At 45.1% G+C, this 21,313-nt stretch overlaps 1 protein-coding gene across 1 annotated transcript in view; it reads left to right on the forward strand.

The window, feature by feature from the left end:
• LOC120018906 (teneurin-4-like) overlaps positions 1–21,313 on the forward strand; it is a gene marked incomplete at its 5' end in the record, with an annotated part of 135,502 nt that overhangs the window by 97,637 nt on the left and 16,552 nt on the right. The window contains 6 exons of the mRNA XM_038962126.1: positions 1,913–2,291; positions 5,477–5,767; positions 8,056–8,330; positions 10,526–10,821; positions 16,653–16,795; positions 17,967–18,193. Of these exons, the coding sequence (XP_038818054.1) occupies positions 1,913–2,291; positions 5,477–5,767; positions 8,056–8,330; positions 10,526–10,821; positions 16,653–16,795; positions 17,967–18,193 (1,611 nt within the window). The remainder of the gene's footprint in view (positions 1–1,912; positions 2,292–5,476; positions 5,768–8,055; positions 8,331–10,525; positions 10,822–16,652; positions 16,796–17,966; positions 18,194–21,313) is intronic.

Genomic DNA, 21,313 nt, shown 5'->3' on the forward strand with positions numbered 1-21,313 from the left:
TTAGGGTTGGGGTTGGGGTTAGGGTTGGGTTAGGGTTGGGTTTGGTTAGGGTTGGGTTAGGATTAGGTTAGGGTTGGGTTGGGTTAGGGTTAGGGTTAGGGTTGGGGTTGGGTTAGGATTAGGATTAGGGTTGGGTTAGGGTTGGGTTAGGATTATTTTAGGGTTAGGTTAGGGTTGGGTTAGGATTAGGGTTGGTTTGGATTAGGGATTAGGTTAGGATTAGGTTAGGGTTAGGGTTAGGTTAGAATTAGGTTAGAATTAGGTTAGAATTAGGTTAGGGTTGGGTTAGGGTTGGGTTAGGGTTAGGGTTAGGTTAGGGTTGGTTTAGGATTGGTTTAGGCTAGGGTTAGGTTAGGGTTGGGTTAGGGTTGGGTTAGGGTTAGGTTAGGGTTAGGTTAGGGTTAGGTTATGGTTGGGGTTAGGTTAGGGTTGGGGTTAGGTTAGGGTTGGGGTTGGGTTAGGGTTGGGTTGGGTTAGGGTTAGGTTAGGGTTGGGTTAGTGTTGGGTTAGGTTGGGGTTAGGGTTGGGTATGGTTAGGGTTGGGTTAGGATTAGGTTAGGGATGGGTTGGGGTTGGGTTAGGGTTAGGATTAGGATTAGGGTTGGGTTAGGGTTGGGTTAGGATTATGTAAGGGTTAGGTTAGGGTTGGGTTAGGATTAGGGTTGGTTTGGATTAGGGTTTGGATTAGGTTAGGGTTAGAATTAGGTTAGGGTTAGGTTGGGTTAGGTTAGGGTTGGGTTAGGGTTAGGTTAGGGTTGGTTTAGGATTGGTTTAGGCTAGGGTTGGGTTAGGTTAGGGTTGGGTTAGGGTTAGGTTAGGATTAATTTAGGATTAGAGTTGGGTTAGGGTTGCTTGGGTTAGGATTAGGTTAAGGTTAGGTTGGGGTTGTGTTGGGTTAGGGTTGGATTGGGGTTGTGTTAAGAATCGGGTTGGGTTAGGATTAGGGTTGGGTTAGGTTAGGGTTAAGGTAGAATTAGGTTAGGGCTGGGTTAGGTTAGAATTAGGTTAGGGTTAGGTTAGGGTTAGGGTTGGGTTAGGGTTGGGTTAGGGTTAGGGTTGGGTTTAGGTTAGGGATAGGGTTGGGTTGGGTTGGGTTGGGTTAGGGTTGGGTTGGGTTAGGGTTGGGTTGAGTTAGTTTAGGGTTAGGGTTATTTGAACATCTTGGTACATGCAGATATATACAGTACCAGTCTAAAGTTTGGACACACATTCAAGGGTTTTTCTTTATTTTTACTATTTTCTACATTGTAGAATATTAGTTAAGACATCAAAACTATGAAATAACACATATGGAATCATGAAGTAACCAACATTTTGTTAAACAAATCAAACGATATGTTATATTTGTGATTCTTCAAAGTAGCCACCCTTTGCCTTGATGACAGCTTTGCACACTCTTGAGTCAGTCAGTAACATAATAAAAACATGGAATGGAGTACTGACTGTATCAGTCAGTAACATAATAAAAACATGGACTGGAGTACTGACTGTATCAGTCAGTATAATAATAAAAACATGGACTGGAGTACTGACTGTATCAGTCAGAAACATAATAAAAACATGGACTGGAGTACTGACTGTATCAGTCAGTAACATAATAAAAACATGGACTGGAGTACTGACTGTATCAGTCAGAAACATAATAAAAACATGGACTGGAGTACTGACTGTATCAGTCAGAAACATAATAAAAACATGGACTGGAGTACTGACTGTATCAGTCAGTAACATAATAAAAACATGGACTGGAGTACTGACTGTATCAGTCAGTATAATAATAAAAACATGGACTGGAGTACTGACTGTATCAGTCAGTAACATAATAAAAACATGGACTGGAGTACTGACTGTATCAGTCAGAAACATAATAAAAACATGGACTGGACTAACAGTAATGTTCACTACACTACAGGTACCGTCAGATCGGCCCACTCATCGACAGGCAGATCTTTAGGTTCAGCGAAGAGGGGATGGTCAACGCACGCTTCGACTACGTCTATGACAACAGCTTCCGGGTCACCAGCATGCAAGCGGTAATCAACGAGACGCCTCTCCCCATCGACCTGTATCGCTACGATGACGTGTCGGGGAAGACGGAGCAGTTTGGGAAGTTCGGGGTCATCTACTACGACATCAACCAGATAATCACCACGGCCGTGATGACACACACCAAACACTTCGATGCCTACGGCCGCGTGAAGGAAGTCCAGTACGAGATCTTCAGGTCACTCATGTACTGGATGATGGTGCAGTATGATAACATGGGACGCGTGGTCGCCAAGGAACTCAAGGTTGGTCTGGTTAGCTCGTTCTGTGTTGTTTAGGATCTCTTTGAGGTCATCTCCCAAGAGTCACTCACAGGATTAAACAGACAAGTAGACAGTTGAATCAGAACACATTTGAAATATATAACAGAATCAGAACACAGTTCTAACAGTTTACATGTGAGTCATTTAGCAGACTCTCTGATCCAGAGCCACTACAGTAGTGAGTCATTTAGCAGACTCTCTGATCCAGAGCCACTACAGTAGTGAGTCATTTAGCAGACTCTCTGATCCAGAGACACTACAGTAGTGAGTCATTTAACAGACTCTCTGATCCAGAGCCACTTTTTCTTTTTTCTTTTTTTATTTCACCTTTATTTAACCAGGTAGGCTAGTTGAGAACAAGTTGTAATTTGCAACTGCGACCTGGCCAAGATAAAGCATAGCAGTGTGAACAGACAACAACACAGAGTTACACATGGAGTAAACAATAAACAAGTCAATAACATGGTAGAAAAAAATTGAATATATATATACAATGTGTGCAAAAGGCATGAGGAGGTAGGCAATAAATCGAATAATTACAATTTAGCAGATTAACACTGGAGTGATAAATCATCAGATGATCATGTGCAAGTAGAGATACTGGTGTGCAAAAGAGCAGAAAAGTAAATAAATAAAAGCAGTATGGGGGGTGAGGTAGGTAAATTGGGTGGGCTATATACCGATGGACTATGTACAGCTGCAGCGATCGGTTAGCTGCTCAGATAGCAGATGTTTAAAGTTGTTGAGGGAGATAAAAGTCTCCAACTTCAGAGATTTTTGCAATTCGTTCCAGTCGCAGGCAGCAGAGAACTGGAAGGAAAGGCGTCCAAATGAGGTTTTGGCTTTAGGGATGATCAGTGAGATACACCTGCTGGAGCGCGTGCTACGGGTGGGTGTAGCCATCGTGACCAGTGAACTGAGATAAGGCGGCACTTTACCTAGCATAGCCTTGTAGATGACCTGGAGCCAGTGGGTCTGACGACGAACATGTAGCGAGGGCCAGCCGACTAGGGCATACAGGTCGCAGTGGTGGGTCGTATAAGGTGCTTTAGTAACAAAACGGATGGCACTGTGATAAACTGCATCCAGTTTGCTGAGTAGAGTATTGGAAGCTATTTTGTAGATGACATCGCCGAAGTCGAGGATCGGTAGGATAGTCAGTTTTACTAGGGTGAGTTTGGCGGCGTGAGTGAAGGAGGCTTTGTTGCGAAATAGAAAGCCGACTCTAGATTTGATTTTGGATTGGAGATGTTTGATATGAGTCTGGAAGGAGAGTTTGCAGTCTAGCCAGACACCTAGGTACTTATAGATGTCCACATATTCTAGGTCGGAACCGTCCAGGATGGTGATGCTAGTCGGGCGGGCGAGTGGAGGCAGCGAACGGTTGAAAAGCATGCATTTGGTTTTACTAGCGTTTAAGAGCAGTTGGAGGCCACGGAAGGAGTGTTGTATGGCATTGAAGCTCGTTTGGAGGTTAGATAGCACAGTGTCCAAGGAAGGGCCAGAAGTATACAGAATGGTGTCGTCTGCGTAGAGGTGGATCAGGGAATCGCCCGCAGCAAGAGCAACATCATTGATATATACAGAGAAAAGAGTCGGCCCGAGAATTGAACCCTGTGGTACCCCCATAGAGACTGCCAGAGGACCGGACAACATGCCCTCCGATTTGACACACTGAACTCTGTCTGCAAAGTAGTTGGTGAACCAGGCAAGGCAGTCATTAGAAAAACCGAGGCTACTGAGTCTGCCGATAAGAATATGGTGATTGACAGAGTCGAAAGCCTTGGCCAGGTCGATGAAGACGGCTGCACAGTACTGTCTTTTATCGATGGCGGTTATGATATCGTTTAGTACCTTGAGCGTGGCTGAGGTGCACCCGTGACCGGCTCGGAAACCGGATTGCACAGCGGAGAGTAGGGAGTAGGGAGTCCTTTAACAGACTCTCTGATCCAGAAACACTTACAGTAGTGAGTCATTTAGCAGACTCTTATCCAGAGTCACTACAGTAGTGAGTCATTTAGCAGACTCTCTTATCCAGAACCACTACAGTAGTGAGTCATTTAGCAGACTCTCTGATCCAGAGCCACTACAGTAGTGAGTCATTTAGTAGACTCTCTTATCCAGAGACACTTACAGTAGTGAGTCCTTTAACAGACACTCTGATCCAGAGTCACTACAGTAGTGAGTCATTTAGCAGACTCTCTGATCCAGAGCCACTACAGTAGTGAGTCATTTAGTAGACTCTCTTATCCAGAGACACTTACAGTAGTGAGTCCTTTAACAGACACTCTGATCCAGAGTCACTACAGTAGTGAGTCATTTAACAGGCTCTCTGATCCAGAACCACTACAGTAGTGAGTCATTTAACAGACTCTCTGATCCAGAGCCACTACAGTAGTGAGTCATTTAGCAGACTCTCTGATCCAGAGACACTACAGTAGTGAGTCATTTAGCAGACTCTCTGATCCAGAGCCACTACAGTAGTGAGTCATTTAGCAGACTCTCTGATCCAGAGCCACTACAGTAGTGAGTCATGTAACAGACTCTCTTATCCAGAGACACTACAGTAGTGAGTCATTTAGCCTTGCTCAAGAGCACATTTCTTCAACTAGTTGGCTCGGGAAAACGAACAAGCAACCTTTTGGTTACTGGCTCAACGATCTTAAACGCTAGGCTACCTGCTGCCAAATGTGTTCTATATTCTAAATGTTCTAAGATGGGTTCATCTTACCGGACTCATTTCATGAAACATGTTATTGTATATAGGAATTAATAAACCGGGTGGTTCGAGCCCTGAATTCTGATCGGCTGAAATCCGTGGTATATCAGACCATATACCATACTGGGTATATTACTGCTCATTACGTTGGTAGCCAGTTTATAACAGCAATAAGGCACCTCAGGGGGTTTGTGGTATATGGCCAATATACCACGGCTAAGGGCTGTGTCCAGGCACTCAGCGTTGTGTCGTCCCTAAGAACAGCCCTTAGCCGTGGTATATTGGCCGTACACCGCACCCCCTCCGGCCTTATTGCTTAATTATAATCACATTTGATTGATTGATTTGATTGATTGATTAAGTCAGGATTTCTAAGGTGGGTCCGTATGCCACCACCTATAGATTGATTGACCGATTGATTGACCAATTCATGTTTTGTTTCTCTAAGGTGGGTCCGTATGCCAACACCACTCGGTATACCTATGAATACGACGCTGATGGGCAGCTCCAGGTAGTGTCCATCAACGACAAGCCACTGTGGCGTTACAGCTACGACCTGAACGGTAACCTTCACCTGCTGAGCCCCGGGAACAGCGCCCGCCTCACGCCGCTACGTTACGACCTCCGAGACCGCATCACCAGGCTGGGAGACGTCCAGTACCGCATGGACGAGGACGGCTTTCTGAAGCAGAGAGGGAATGAATTCTTTGAGTACAGCTCCCCTGGACTACTGGTTAAGGTAAGATTAGCTACAACACTCCAACACAGTTGATGCTTTATAAAACCACACATAGGACACACACAGTGGACACTTTCAAAAACAGCTCAAAACTCTCCCAGCTAGCCGATGCTCTGTGCTTGAATATGTTCCTGCTAGCCGATGCTCTGTGCTTGAATATGTTCCTGCTAGCCGATGCTCTGTGCTTGAATATGTTCCTGCTAGCCGATGCTCTGTGCTTGAATATGTTCCAGCTAGCCGATGCTCTATCCTTGAATATGTTCCTGCTAGCAAATGCTCTATCCTTGAATATGTTCCTGCTAGCCAATGCTCCATCCTTGAATATGTTCCTGCTAGCCGATGCTCCAGCCTTGAATATGTTGCTGCTAGCCGATGCTCTCTCCTTGAATATGTTCCTGCTAGCCGATGCTCTGTGCTTGAATATGTTCCTGCTAGCCGATGCTCTGTGCTTGAATATGTTCCTGCTAGCCGATGCTCTGTGCTTGAATATGTTCCTGCTAGCCGATGCTCTGTGCTTGAATATGTTCCTGCTAGCCGATGCTCTGTGCTTGAATATGTTCCTGCTAGCCGATGCTCTGTGCTTGAATATGTTCCTGCTAGCCGATGCTCTGTGCTTGAATATGTTCCTGCTAGCCGATGCTCTGTGCTTGAATATGTTCCTGCTAGCCGATGCTCTGTGCTTGAATATGTTCCAGCTAGCCGATGCTCTGTGCTTGAATATGTTCCTGCTAGCCGATGCTCTTTGCTTGAATATGTTCCTGCTAGCCGATGCTCTATGCTTGAATATGTTCCTGCTAGCCGATGCTCTGTGCTTGAATATGTTCCTGCTAGCCGATGCTCTATGCTTGAATATGTTCCTGCTAGCCGATGCTCTATGCTTGAATATGTTCCTGCTAGCCGATGCTCTGTCCTTGAATATGTTCCTGCTAGCCGATGCTCTGTCCTTGAATATGTTCCTGCTAGCCGATGCTCTGTCCTTGAATATGTTTCAACTAGCCGATGCTCTGTGCTTGAATATGTTCCTGCTAGCCGATGCTCTGTCCTTGAATATGTTTCAACTAGCCGATGCTCTGTGCTTGAATATGTTCCTGCTAGCCGATGCTCTGTCCTTGAATATGTTTCAACTAGCCGATGCTCTGTGCTTGAATATGTTTCAACTAGCCGATGCTCTATCCTCGAATATGTTCCTGCTAGCCGATGCTCAGTGCTTGAATATGTTCCAGCTAGCCGATGCTCTATCCTTGAATATGTTCCTGCTAGCCAATGCTCTATCCTTGAATATGTTCCTGCTAGCCAATGCTCCATCCTTGAATATGTTCCTGCTAGCCAATGCTCTATCCTTGAATATGTTCCTGCTAGCCAATGCTCTATCCTTGAATATGTTCCTGCTAGCCAATGCTCTATCCTTGAATATGTTCCTGCTAGCCGATGCTCAGTGCTTGAATATGTTCCTGCTAGCCAATGCTCTATCCTTGAATATGTTCCTGCTAGCCAATGCTCAGTGCTTGAATATGTTCCTGCTAGCCAATGCTCTATCCTTGAATATGTTCCTGCTAGCCAATGCTCTATCCTTGAATATGTTCCTGCTAGCCAATGCTCTATCCTTGAATATGTTCCAGCTAGCCGATGCTCTGTCCTTGAATATGTTCCTGCTAGCCGATGCTCTATCCTTGAATATGTTCCTGCTAGCCAATGCTCTATCCTTGAATATGTTCCTGCTAGCCAATGCTCGGTGTGATCTGTTCTGCTCCCTATGGTCTTCTGATTCCTTTTATTCACACTTTGTTTTTAATGTACTTTTAACGTAAGGTAAATCTTTTTAACGTAAGGTAAATCTTTTAACGTAAGGTAAATCTTTTTAACGTAAGGTAAATCTTTTAACGTAAGGTAAATATTTTTTACGTAAGGTAAATATTTTTACCGCAATGTAAATCTTTTAACGTAAGGTAAAAGGTAAATCTTTTTAACGTAAGGTAAATCTTTTTAACGTAAGGTAAATCTTTTTAACGTAAGGCAAATCTTTTAACGTAAGGTAAATCTTTTTAACGTAAGGCGAATATTTTAACGTAAGGTAAAAGGTAAATCTTTTTAAAGTAAGGCAAATCTTTTAACGTAAGGTAAATCTTTTTAACGTAAGGCGAATATTTTAACGTAAGGTAAAAGGTAAATCTTTTTAAAGTAAGGTAAATCTTTTAACATAAGGTGTCCTCAAGTGTGGTATAAAAGGTGTTCATCAAATATAGCAACTGTTATTTCCTGTTTTATTGATTGATATGTTTCTTGTCAAGGTCTACAACCGGGTGAGCGGCTGGACTATCCGCTACCGGTACGATGGTCTGGGTCGTAGGGTCTCATCCAGGTCCAGTCTGGGTCACCACCTCCAGTTCTTCTATGCTGACCTGTCCAGTCCCACCCGGGTCACTCACATGTACAACCACACCAGCTCAGAGATCTCTTCCCTCTACTACGACCTGCAGGGACACCTGTTCTCCATGGAGCTCAGTAGTGGGGATGAGTTTTATGTAGCGTGTGATACAATCGGCACGCCGCAGGCCGTCTTCAGGTGATTATTGGGGGGTGGGGTGGGGGGGGGAAATCTTAACTTAGTCATGATGTCAATGGGAGAATAAGTTCACTTTTGACTCAATAGAAGTCTAATATTGTTTTATCTCTGTGGTATTAATGTAAATGTCTCTATTTTCTCAAACTTGAAAACGTACAAATAAAGAATAAAAATATGTATATATATACCATACCAGTCAAAAGTTTGGACACTTTATTTTTTACTATTTTCTACATTGTAGAATAATAGTGAAGACATCACAACTATGAAATAACACACAGGGAATCATGTAGTAACCAAAAAAGTGTTAAACAAATCAAAATATATCTTATATTTTACATTCTTCAAAGTAGCCACCCTTTGTCTTGATGATACCTTTGCACACTCTTGGCATTCTCTCAACCAGCTTCACCTGGAATGCTTTTCCAATAATCTTGAAGGAGTTCCCACATATCCTGAGCACTTGTTGGCTGCTTGTCCTTCACTCTGCGGTCCAACGTCTTTTGGAAGGGACGTTAAACGGGTGTCCTGACTCTCTGTGGTCACTAAAGATCCCGTGGCACTTATCGTAAGAGTAGGGGTGTTAACCCCGGTGTCCTGGTTAAATTCCCAATCTGGCCCTCATAACATCACGGTCACCTATTCATCCCCAGCTTCCAATTGGCTCATTCAGCCTCCTCTCTCCTGTAACTATTCCCCAGGTCGTTGCTGTAAATGAGAACATGTTCTCAGTCAACTTACCTGGTAAAATAAGGGTAAAATAAATAAATAAAATGTTTTTATAAAACTCATCCCAAACCATCTCAGTTGGGTTGAGGTTATGTGAATGTGGAGGCCAGGTCATCTGATGCATCACTCCATCACTCTCCTTCTTGGTCAAATAGCCCTGACACAGCCTGGAGGTGTGTTGGGTCATTGTCCTGTTGAAAAACAAATGATAGTCCCACTAAGCGCAAACCAGATGTGATGGCGTATCACTGCAGAATGCTGTGGGAGCCATGCTGGTTAGGGTGTGCCTTGAATTCTAAATAAATCACTGACAGTTCCACCAGCAAAGCACCCCCACACCATCACACCTCCTCCTCCATGCTTCACGGTGGAAACCACATATGCAGAGATCATCCGTTCACCAACTCTGCGTTTGACAAAGACACGGAGGTTGGAACCAAAATTCTCAAATTTGGACTCATCAGACCAAAGGACAGATTTCCACCGGTCTAATGTCCATTGCTCGTGTTTCTTGGCCCAAGCAAGTCTCTTCTTCTCAGTAGTGTCCTTTATTAGTGGTTTCTTTGCAGCAATTCGACCATGACGGCCTGATTCACACAGTCTCCTCTGAACAGTTGATGTTGAGATGTGTCGGTTTCTTGAACTCTGTGAAGCATTTATTTGGGCTGCAATATCTGAGGCTGGTAACTCTAATGAACTTATCCTCTGCAGCAGAGGTAACTCTTGGTTTTCCTTTCTTGTGTCAGTCCTCATGAGAGCCAGTTTCATCATAGCGCTTGATGGTTTTTGCGACTGCACTTGAAGAAACGTTCAAAGTTCTTGAAATTTTCCAGATTGACTGACCTTCATGTCTTAAAGTAATGATGTACTGTCATTTCTCTTTGCTTATTTGAGCTGTTCTTGCCATAATATGGACTTGGTCTTTTACCAAATAGGGCTATCTTCTGTATACCACCCCTACCTTGTCACAACACAACTGATTAACTTCAAATGAACTTTTAACCATTCATACCTGTTAATTGAAATGCATTCCAGGTGACTACCTCGTGAAGCTGGTTGAGAGAATGCTAAGAGTGTGCAAAGCTGTCATCAAGGCAAAAAGGGTGGCTACTTTGAAGAATTTGTTTAACACTTGTTTGGGTTACTACATACATTCCATATGTGTTATTTCATAGACTTGTTGTTTCCACTATTAGTCTACATTGTAGAAAATAGTAAAAATGAAGAAAAACCCTTGAGTAGGTGTGTCCAAACGTTTGACTGTGTATATTTGATGATTCCTTAATTGTCTCAGTGTGTACAATAGTGTTTCTGTTTCTTGTTTTATACAGTGACGTAATTTGTCCAAAATGATTGCTGCTCTTCAAAGAACATCATTTGAATGGAGGAACAGGTGTACGCTATATAGGGAACGGAGTGTCATTAAGGACGTACCCTTGGACTCATTTTGTTGTGCTTTATTTCAGTGGCTCTGGCCTGATGATCAAGCAGATCCTCCACACTGCTTTCGGGGAGGTGTACCTGGACTCCAACCCAAGCTTCCACCTCATCCTGGGGTACCAGGGGGGTCTGTATGAGCCCCTGAGCCGCCTGGTACACATGGGCCGGAGGGACTATGACACCCTGGCCGGGCGATGGACCACGCCGGACCACGAGGTGTGGAGCAGGCTGAACGCTAACAACATAGTACCTTTCAACCTGTACATGTTCAAGAACAACAACCCTCTCAGCAACAGCCTGGAGACCAAGTGTTACATGACAGGTCAGTCTGGGGAGGGAGGGAGGGAGGGAGGGAGGGAGGGAGGGGGGGAGGGAGGGAGGGAGGGAGGGAGGGGAGGGAGGGAGAGAGGGAGGGAGAGAGGGAGGGAGGGAGGGGGGGGGAGGGAGGGAGGGGGGAGGGAGGGGGGGAGGGAGGGAGGCAGGGAGGGAGGCAGGGAGGGAGGGGGGGGAGGGAGGGAGGGAGGGGGGGGTTCTGGTTTACAGTAAGACTACTGTTCTGGTTTACAGTAAGACTACTGTTCTGGTCTACAGTAAGACTACTGTTCTGGTTTACAGTAAGACTACTGTTCTGGTTTACAGTAAGACTACTGTTCTGGTTTACAGTAAGACTACTGTTCTGGTCTACAGTAAGACTACTGTTCTGGTTTACAGTAAGATAACTGTTCTGGTCTACAGTAAGACTACTGTTCTGGTTTACAGTAAGACTACTGTTCTGGTATACAGTAAGACTACTGTTCTGGTCTACAGTAAGACTACTGTTCTGGTATACAGTAAGACAACTGTTCTGGTCTACAGTAAGATAACTGTTCTGGTCTACATTAAGACAACTGTTCTGGTATACAGTAAGACAACTGTTCTGGTTTACAGTAAGACTACTGTTCTGGTCTACAGTAAGACAACTGTTCTGGTATACAGTAAGACAACTGTTCTGGTCTACAGTAAGACAACTGTTCTGGTCTACATTAAGACAACTGTTCTGGTCTACAGTAAGACTACTGTTCTGGTTTACAGTAAGACTACTGTTCTGGTCTACAGTAAGACAACTGTTCTGGTTTACAGTAAGATAACTGTTCTGGTCTACAGTAAGATAACTGTTCTGGTTTACAGTAAGATAACTGTTCTGGTTTACAGTAAGACTACTGTTCTGGTTTACAGTAAGATAACTGTTCTGGTCTACAGTAAGACAACTGTTCTGGTTTACAGTAAGACAACTGTTCTGGTTTACAGTAAGATAACTGTTCTGGTTTACAGTAAGATAACTGTTCTGGTCTACAGTAAGACAACTGTTCTGGTTTACAGTAAGACTACTGTTCTGGTCTACAGTAAGACAACTGTTCTGGTCTACAGTAAGACAACTGTTCTGGTCTACAGTAAGACTACTGTTCTGGTTTACAGTAAGACTACTGTTCTGGTTTACAGTAAGACAACTGTTTTGATGTGGTTGTTTTGGACTGTCTGTCTGTCTGTATGTAAGGACATTGGCCCTCGTTGATAACGCTTGTCAGAGTTGGAGGTCCCCCTGTTCATTCCATTATCATTTCATTATGATCTAAAAGACTAAACTGATTCAGGATCAGCACACTACTTTACTTCTTCAGGAAGCAATGGGTTTTTATCATTCATTTAAAGTGTGGCAAATAGCTGTCAATACCACAGAGTAGACGTTTCAACAGATCTCAGATCAGCTCTATGGTCCTCCATTAGACTGAAGGAGCATGTCAGAGACCTTTCAACAGATCTCAGATCAGCTCTATGGTCCTCCATTAGACTGAAGGAGCATGTCAGAGACCTTTCAACAGATCTCAGATCAGCTCTATGGTCCTCCATTAGACTGAAGGAGCATGTCAGAGACCTTTCAACAGATCTCAGATCAGCTCTATGGTCCTCCATTAGACTGAAGGAGCATGTCAGAGACCTTTCAACAGATCTCAGATCAGCTCTATGGTCCTCCATTAGACTGAAGGAGCATGTCAGAGACCTTTCAACAGATCTCAGATCAGCTCTATGGTCCTCCATTAGACTGAAGGAGCATGTCAGAGACCTTTCAACAGATCTCAGTTCAGCTCTATGGTCCTCCATTAGACTGAAGGAGCATGTCAGAGACCTTTCAACAGATCTCAGTTCAGCTCTATGGTCCTCCATTAGACTGAAGGAGCATGTCAGAGACCTTTCAACAGATCTCAGTTCAGCTCTATGGTCCTCCATTAGACTGAAGGAGCATGTCAGAGACCTTTCAACAGATCTCAGATCAGCTCTATGGTCCTCCATTAGACTGAAGGAGCATGTCAGAGACCTTTCAACAGATCTCAGTTCAGCTCTATGGTCCTCCATTAGACTGAAGGAGCATGTCAGAGACCTTTCAACAGATCTCAGATCAGCTCTATGGTCCTCCATTAGACTGAAGGAGCATGTCAGAGACCTTTCAACAGATCTCAGTTCAGCTCTATGGTCCTCCATTAGACTGAAGGAGCATGTCAGAGACCTTTCAACAGATCTCAGTTCAGCTCTATGGTCCTCCATTAGACTGAAGGAGCATGGCAGAGACCTTTCAACAGATCTCAGATCAGCTCTATGGTCCTCCATTAGACTGAAGGAGCATGTCAGAGACCTTTCAACAGATCTCAGTTCAGCTCTATGGTCCTCCATTAGACTGAAGGAGCATGTCAGAGACCTTTCAACAGATCTCAGATCAGCTCTATGGTCCTCCATTAGACTGAAGGAGCATGTCAGAGACCGTTCAACAGATCTCAGTTCAGCTCTATGGTCCTCCATTAGACTGAAGGAGCATGTCAGAGACCTTTCAACAGATCTCAGATCAGCTCTATGGTCCTCCATTAGACTGAAGGAGCATGGCAGAGACCTTTCAACAGATCTCAGATCAGCTCTATGGTCCTCCATTAGACTGAAGGAGCATGTCAGAGACCTTTCAACAGATCTCAGTTCAGCTCTATGGTCCTCCATTAGACTGAAGGAGCATGTCAGAGACCTTTCAACAGATCTCAGATCAGCTCTATGGTCCTCCATTAGACTGAAGGAGCATGGTAGAGACCTTTCAACAGATCTCAGATCAGCTCTATGGTCCTCCATTAGACTGAAGGAGCATGTCAGAGACCTTTCAACAGATCTCAGATCAGCTCTATGGTCCTCCATTAGACTGAAGGAGCATGTCAGAGACCTTTCAACAGATCTCAGTTCAGCTCTATGGTCCTCCATTAGACTGAAGGAGCATGTCAGAGACCTTTCAACAGATCTCAGTTCAGCTCTATGGTCCTCCATTAGACTGAAGGAGCATGTCAGAGACCTTTCAACAGATCTCAGATCAGCTCTATGGTCCTCCATTAGACTGAAGGAGCATGTCAGAGACCTTTCAACAGATCTCAGATCAGCTCTATGGTCCTCCATTAGACTGAAGGAGCATGTCAGAGACCTTTCAACAGATCTCAGTTCAGCTCTATGGTCCTCCATTAGACTGAAGGAGCATGGCAGAGACCTTTCAACAGATCTCAGATCAGCTCTATGGTCCTCCATTAGACTGAAGGAGCATGTCAGAGACCTTTCAACAGATCTCAGTTCAGCTCTATGGTCCTCCATTAGACTGAAGGAGCATGTCAGAGACCTTTCAACAGATCTCAGATCAGCTCTATGGTCCTCCATTAGACTGAAGGAGCATGTCAGAGACCTTTCAACAGATCTCAGTTCAGCTCTATGGTCCTCCATTAGACTGAAGGAGCATGTCAGAGACCTTTCAACAGATCTCATATCAGCTCTATGGTCCTCCATTAGACTGCGTGACTGAAGGAGGAATGCTTAAGTAGCCTGTTAGATTTAACCACAGTGATTTCTTCCTGTTAGAGAAAATGTGCATCCCAAAATGGCACCTTATTCCCTACATGAAGTAGTACTGGTCAAAAGTAGTGCACTATATAGTGAACAGGGTTCCATTTGGAACGGAGCCGTAGCTGCCTCACCAGAGAGGTTTCTCAGGCTGTATTGTGATTGATGGCGCTGACATTTCCATTCCATTCAGCTGATTACCTGGGTCCTTTCACTGTCTTCAAACAAAAAAAATCCTTATTTAAAACAGCTCTGTCAGGTGCCACAATGCAGCCGGGAATAACTGAAGAGGTGCCTAACGTGGAACCCAGAGAATAACTCTACTGCCCATGACGAGGTGCCACAATGCAGCCGTGAATAGCTGAAGAGGTGCCTAACGTGGAGCCCAGAGAATAACTCTACTGCCCATGACGAGGTGCCACAATGCAGCCGGGAATAGCTGAAGAGGTGCCTAACGTGGAACCCAGAGAATAACTCTACTGCCCATGACGAGGTGCCACAATGCAGCCGAGAATAACTGAAGAGGTGCCTAACGTGGAACCCAGAGAATAACTCTACTGCCCATGACGAGGTGCCACAATGCAGCCGTGAATAGCTGAAGAGGTGCCTAACGTGGAGCCCAGAGAATAACTCTACTGCCCATGACGAGGTGCCACAATGCAGCCGGGAATAGCTGAAGAGGTGCCTAACGTGGAACCCAGAGAATAACTGACGAGGTGCCACAATGCACCAGAGAATAACTGAAGAGGTGCCTAACGTGGAACCCAGAGAATAACTGAAGAGGTGCCTAACGTGGAACCCAGAGAATAACTGAAGAGGTGCCTAACGTGGAACCCAGAGAATAACTGAAGAGGTGCCTAACGTGGAACCCAGAGAATAACTGAAGAGGTGCCTAACGTGGAACCCAGAGAATAACTCTACTGCCCATGTCGAATAGAGCTATTGGAGGGGGTTGACTCTACTCTGCTTCAGTCCCACTTTTATGCTCTTTCTGGGATGTGATTGAAAGCTGTTTCTGGAATGTGATTTAAAGCTGTTTCTGGAATGTGATTGAAAGCTGTTTCTGGGATGTGATTTAAAGATGTTTCTGGAATGTGATTTAAAGCTGTTTCTGGAATGTGATTTAAAGCTGTTTCTGGAATGTGATTGAAAGCTGTTTCTGGAATGTGATTGAAAGCTGTTTCTGGGATGTGATTTAAAGCTGTTTCTGGAATGTGATTTAAAGCTGTTTCTGGAATGTGATTGAAAGATGTTTCTGGGATGTGATTGAAAGCTGTTTCTGGGATGTGATTTAAAGCTGTTTCTGGAATGTGATTTAAAGCTGTTTCTGGAATGTGATTGAAAGCTGTTTCTGGGATGTGATTTAAAGCTGTTTCTGGGATGTGATTTAAAGCTGTTTCTGGAATGTGATTTAAAGCTGTTTCTGGGATGTGATTTAAAGATGTTTCTGGGATGTGATTGAAAGCTGTTTCTGGGATGTGATTGAAAGCTATTTCTGGGATGTGATTTAAAGCTGTTTCTGGGATGTGATTGAAAGCTGTTTCTGGAATGAATTTTGAAGCTCTTTTGGGGATGTGATTTGAAGCCCTTTGTCACCTTATTAAGACATGTAAGAAAAACACAGTTTGGTGGAAAAGCTACTATATAAAACGCAGCTGTGTAGACCAGGTTAATGTTTAATGATGTTTATGACGGGCTCTCTCTGAGAGGTGTCACCTGTGTTTTAATAACAGCCACCCAACTGGGTGAGCTGTCCTGCACATGTAAGACTATAGGAGATGAATCATCATATCGTCTCTTCTCCTGAAGATGTCTCCAGCGCTATTCAAGTAATAATCACAGCTAGCTAGTCCAAGGCCTGAGACCAATCAAGTGTCCTGACTGTAAGCATGGAGTGGATCTTTGGACAGCCTTCTAGTGTGTACTAGCTATTCTCTGCAGCAGGTTTGGCTCCTCGGGTCAAAGTGTTTCCAGGGTCTACAATACATTGTGGTATGTGTGTATGATTACACCTGTCATTATGATGTCATTACCGGTCATTATGATGTCATTACCTGTCATTATGATGTCATTACCGGTCATTATGATGTCATTACCTAAATGTTTGGTCTATTTAGAACATACTAGAAAAAGACCATTCCTCATTGAGAACTGCTAGAGTGATCTACAATACATTGTGGTATGTGTGTATGATAATGATAAGCCTGTACTGTGTATTTGACGTGTTTGACATGTATTTATCTCATCCCTCTTCCCCAGATGTCAACAGTTGGCTGGTGACGTTTGGCTTCCAGCTGTACAACGTTATACCAGGTTACCGTAAACCCTCTACTGATACCATGGAGCCGTCCTACGAGCTAGTCAGAACACAGATCAACGCTCAGGAGTGGGACAGCACTAAGGTAATATAACACAGTCTACACTACTGTACTGAACACTCAGTCATCCATCTCTCCAGTCCTCACTCATATCTCTGTCGCTCCATCCATCCACTCCTCCTCAGCTCCAAGGTAACACACCCTACTGTACCTGACAATCACTCACCTGTCTTTCTGTCTGTCAATCCATCCCTCCATCCAGCCATCAATTCAGCCATCAATCCATCCCTCCCTCAATCTATCCATCCATCCATCAATTGTCGTAGACATATTCAGTCAATAATATTTCTCAAATACCGGAGCCTGTGAGTTCAATTAGACTTTATTACAAAGTAATATAAGCCGAGCTGGTCCATGAAGCATCACCCTCTCCAGCCTTGGCAACACTTTTTATACAGGTTTCATCCTTACATCACACACATAGTAACTCCTCTTTATGGTAATGGTTCATCCCCTCTGGCATTTAGCCACCGTTATCTTTTTGCCGTGCACTAATTTTAGCTTGGTTTCACATTAGTGCATAGAAACATTACAGCCATAGCAATGGTACAAAAATAAATAGACATGTCTACTACCCATACAGGTGCATGTCTAATGGTGTCTAATGACCCAGACACACACATAGAGTGCACTTATCCTGCTGACTACTATGAAATGTAAAATGGGCACATATGTACTGGAAAATCCCCAATACAAACCATCCCTCCATCCATCCATCTATCCATCAATCCATTCCTCCATCCCTCCATCAATCCATCAATCCATCCACTCCTTCCCCGCTCATCCTCATATCTCTCCCTCTGTCTTTCCTATCAGATAGTAACCAACCTGTTAGCAGAGCTCCAGACTCCCCAAGGAGCTACCCAGTTATTTACATTTTACATTTTTACATTTTAGTCATTTAGCAGACGCTCTTATCCAGAGCGACTTACAGTAGAGTGCATACATTTTATTACATTTTACATACTGAGACAAGGATATCCCTACCGGCCAAACCCTCCCTAACCCGGACGACGCTATGCCAATTGTGCGTCGCCCCACGGACCTCCCGGTTGCGACAGAGCCTGGGCGCGAACCCAGAGACTCTGGTGGCGCAGCTAGCACTGCGATGCAGTGCCCTAGACCACTGCGCCACCCGGGAGGCTAGTTATCAGACCAGATCACGGCCCAGTGAGCCAGTGTTCCTACTCCCCAGCCCCTCTGTCTGGGGTACGGGGACCTAGTCCAGCCCCTCTGTCTGGGGTACGGGGACCTAGTCCAGCCCCTCTGTCTGGGGTACGGGGACCTAGTCCAGCCCCTCTGTCTGGGGTACGGGGACCTAGTCCAGCCCCTCTGTCTGGGGTACGGGGACCTAGTCCAGCCCCTCTGTCTGGAGATGGGGGAACAGGCAGTGAGAAACAGGGTCATGCCTAAACGGCTCTGGTAATTGTCCCGGCTGCCATTAGGGAGATTCATTGTTTCTTCTCCTCCACCACTAAGAGACCATTGATTACATCTTCCCTTACAGCCAGGCAGAGAGTATACAGACAAGCCATGCTCTGGTTCCCTCGTTGATCAGCCCTTCGTATCGCCTGCTGCCTCGGAGTCCAGTGTGAATAATTAAACAGGCTGTTGTTGTCCTGGATGGCTGTAGTTACAGCTATATCGGCCAGCCAGCCAGCCAGCCAGCCAGCCAGCCAGCCAGCCAGCCAGCCAGCCAGCCAGCCAGCCAGCCACCCACCCACCCACCCACCCACCCAGCCAGCCAGCCAGCCAGCCAGCCAGCCAGCCAGCCAGCCAGCCACCCAGCCACCCACCCACCCAGCCAGCCAGCCACCCAGCCACCCAGCCAGCCAGCCAGCCACCCAGCCAGCCAGCCACCCAGCCACCCAGCCAGCCAGCCAGCCAGCCAGCCACCCAGCCAGCCAGCCAGCCAGCCAGCCAGCCACACATCAGGCTCACAGCCTATCCCTAGACAGTGTCTCTCAGCGCCCACAGCCCTTTACCTTAAAATGATAAGCTTTCAAAGCTGTTTAGTCAATAAGAAAGAATAGGTCATATCCTAAAAGGCCATTATCATGACGATAATGCTGAGGACAGCTGGGTGTAATAAGGAAAGGTGACAAGAACACGGTACTCTAAATGGAACACTATTCCCTATGTAGTACACTACTTTAGACCAGGGCCTATCAGATCAAACCCAGCTTGACCTGGTCTGAGTCCAGGCCTCAGGATGGCAGTATAGATCTTCCATCCCAAATGGGACCCTATAACCTATACAGTACAGTCCTTCCATCCCTGGTTCGAATGGGGTGCCATTTGGGACGCAGGTAGAAGCAGAATAGAAAATATAGAGAACAGCTTTTCAAACCATTTGACCTCTACTGTTGACCTCTACGGTTGACCTCTACTGTTGATCTCTACGGTTGACCTCTACTGTTGCTCTTGGGCTGTTACAATACGAATGGGAAGTCAGGTCATGGACTGTGACAGTAAGTAGCCTGCTTATACATGGAAATGAGCTTTACACACAGCCAGGTTCAGGACAGAGAGGTGAACAAACCAGGGCTGTGTCTCTAACCCTATTCCCTATATAGAGCCCTGTGTCTCTAACCCTGTTCCCTATATAGAGCCCTGTGTCTCTAACCCTGTTCCCTATATAGGGCCCTGTGTCTCTAACCCTATTCCCTATATAGAGCCCTGTGTCTCTAACCCTATTCCCTATATAGAGCCCTGTGTCTCTAACCCTATTCCCTATATAGAGCCCTGTGTCTCTAACCCTATTCCCTATATAGAGCCCTGTGTCTCTAACCCTATTCCCTATATAGAGCCCTGTGTCTCTAACCCTATTCCCTATATAGAGCCCTGTGTCTCTAACCCTATTCCCTATATAGAGCCCTGTGTCTCTAACCCTATTCCCTATATAGAGCCCTCTGGGCCCTGTGTCTCTAACCCTATTCCCTATATAGAGCCCTGTGTCTCTAACCCTATTCCCTATATAGAGCCCTGTGTCTCTAACCCTATTTTCTATATAGAGCCATGTGTCTCTAACCCTATTCCCTATATAGAGCCATGTGTCTCTAACCCTATTCCCTATATAGAGCCCTGTGTCTCTAACCCTATTCCCTATATAGAGCCCTGTGTCTCTAACACTATTCCCTATATAGAGCCCTGTGTCTCTAACCCTATTCCATATATAGAGCCCTGTGTCTCTAACCCTATTCCCTATATAGAGCCCTGTGTCTCTAACCCTATTCCCTATATAGAGCCCTCTGGGCCCTGTGTCTCTAACCCTATTCCCTATATAGAGCCCTGTGTCTCTAACCCTATTCCCTATATAGAGCCCTGTGTCTCTAACCCTATTTTCTATATAGAGCCATGTGTCTCTAACCCTATTCCCTATATAGAGCCATGTGTCTCTAACCCTATTCCCTATATAGAGCCCTGTGTCTCTAACCCTATTCCCTATATAGAGCCCTGTGTCTCTAACACTATTCCCTATATAGAGCCCTGTGTCTCTAACCCTATTCCATATATAGAGCCCTGTGTCTCTAACCCTATTCCCTATATAGAGCCCTGTGTCTCTAACCCTATTCCCTATATAGAGCCCTGTGTCTCTAACCCTATTCCCTATATAGAGCCCTGTGTCTCTAACCCTATTCCCTATATAGAGCCCTGTGTCTCTAACCCTATTCCCTATATAGAGCCCTGTGTCTCTAACCATATTCCCTATATAGAGCCATGTGTCTCTAACCCTATTCCCTATATAGAGCCATGTGTCTCTAACCCTATTCCCTATATAGAGCCATGTGTCCCCTAACCCTGTTCCCTATATAGAGCCCTGTGTCTCTAACCCTATTCCCTATATAGAGCCATGTGTCTCTAACCCTATTCCCTATATAGAGCCCTGTGTCTCTAACCCTATTCCCTATATAGAGCCCTGTGTCTCTAACCCTATTCCCTATATAGAGCCATGTGTCTCTAACCCTATTCCCTATATAGAGCCCTGTGTCTCTAACCCTATTCCCTATATAGAGCCCTGTGTCTCTAACCCTATTCCCTATATAGAGCCCTGTGTCTCTAACCCTATTCCCTATATAGAGCCCTGTGTCTCTAACCCTATTCCCTATATAGAGCCATGTGTCTCTAACCCTATTCCCCATATAGAGCCATGTGTCTCTAACCCTATTCCCTATATAGAGCCCTGTGTCTCTAACCCTATTCCCTATATAGGGCCCTGTGTCTCTAACCCTATTCCCTATATAGAGCCCTGTGTCTCTAACCCTATTCCCTATATAGAGCCCTGTGTCTCTAACCCTATTCCCTATATAGAGCCCTGTGTCTCTAACCCTATTCCCTATATAGAGCCCTGTGTCTCTAACCCTATTCCCTATATAGAGCCCTGTGTCTCTAACCCTATTCCCTATATATAGCCCTGTGTCTCTAACCCTATTCCCTATATAGAGCCCTGTGTCTCTAACCCTATTCCCTATATAGAGCCCTGTGTCTCTAACCCTATTCCCTATATAGAGCCCTGTGTCTCTAACCCTATTCCCTATATAG

Source organism: Salvelinus namaycush, chromosome 23 (genome assembly GCF_016432855.1).
Source record: "Salvelinus namaycush isolate Seneca chromosome 23, SaNama_1.0, whole genome shotgun sequence".
In the NCBI taxonomy this organism is placed as follows: Eukaryota; Metazoa; Chordata; class Actinopteri; order Salmoniformes; family Salmonidae; genus Salvelinus; species Salvelinus namaycush.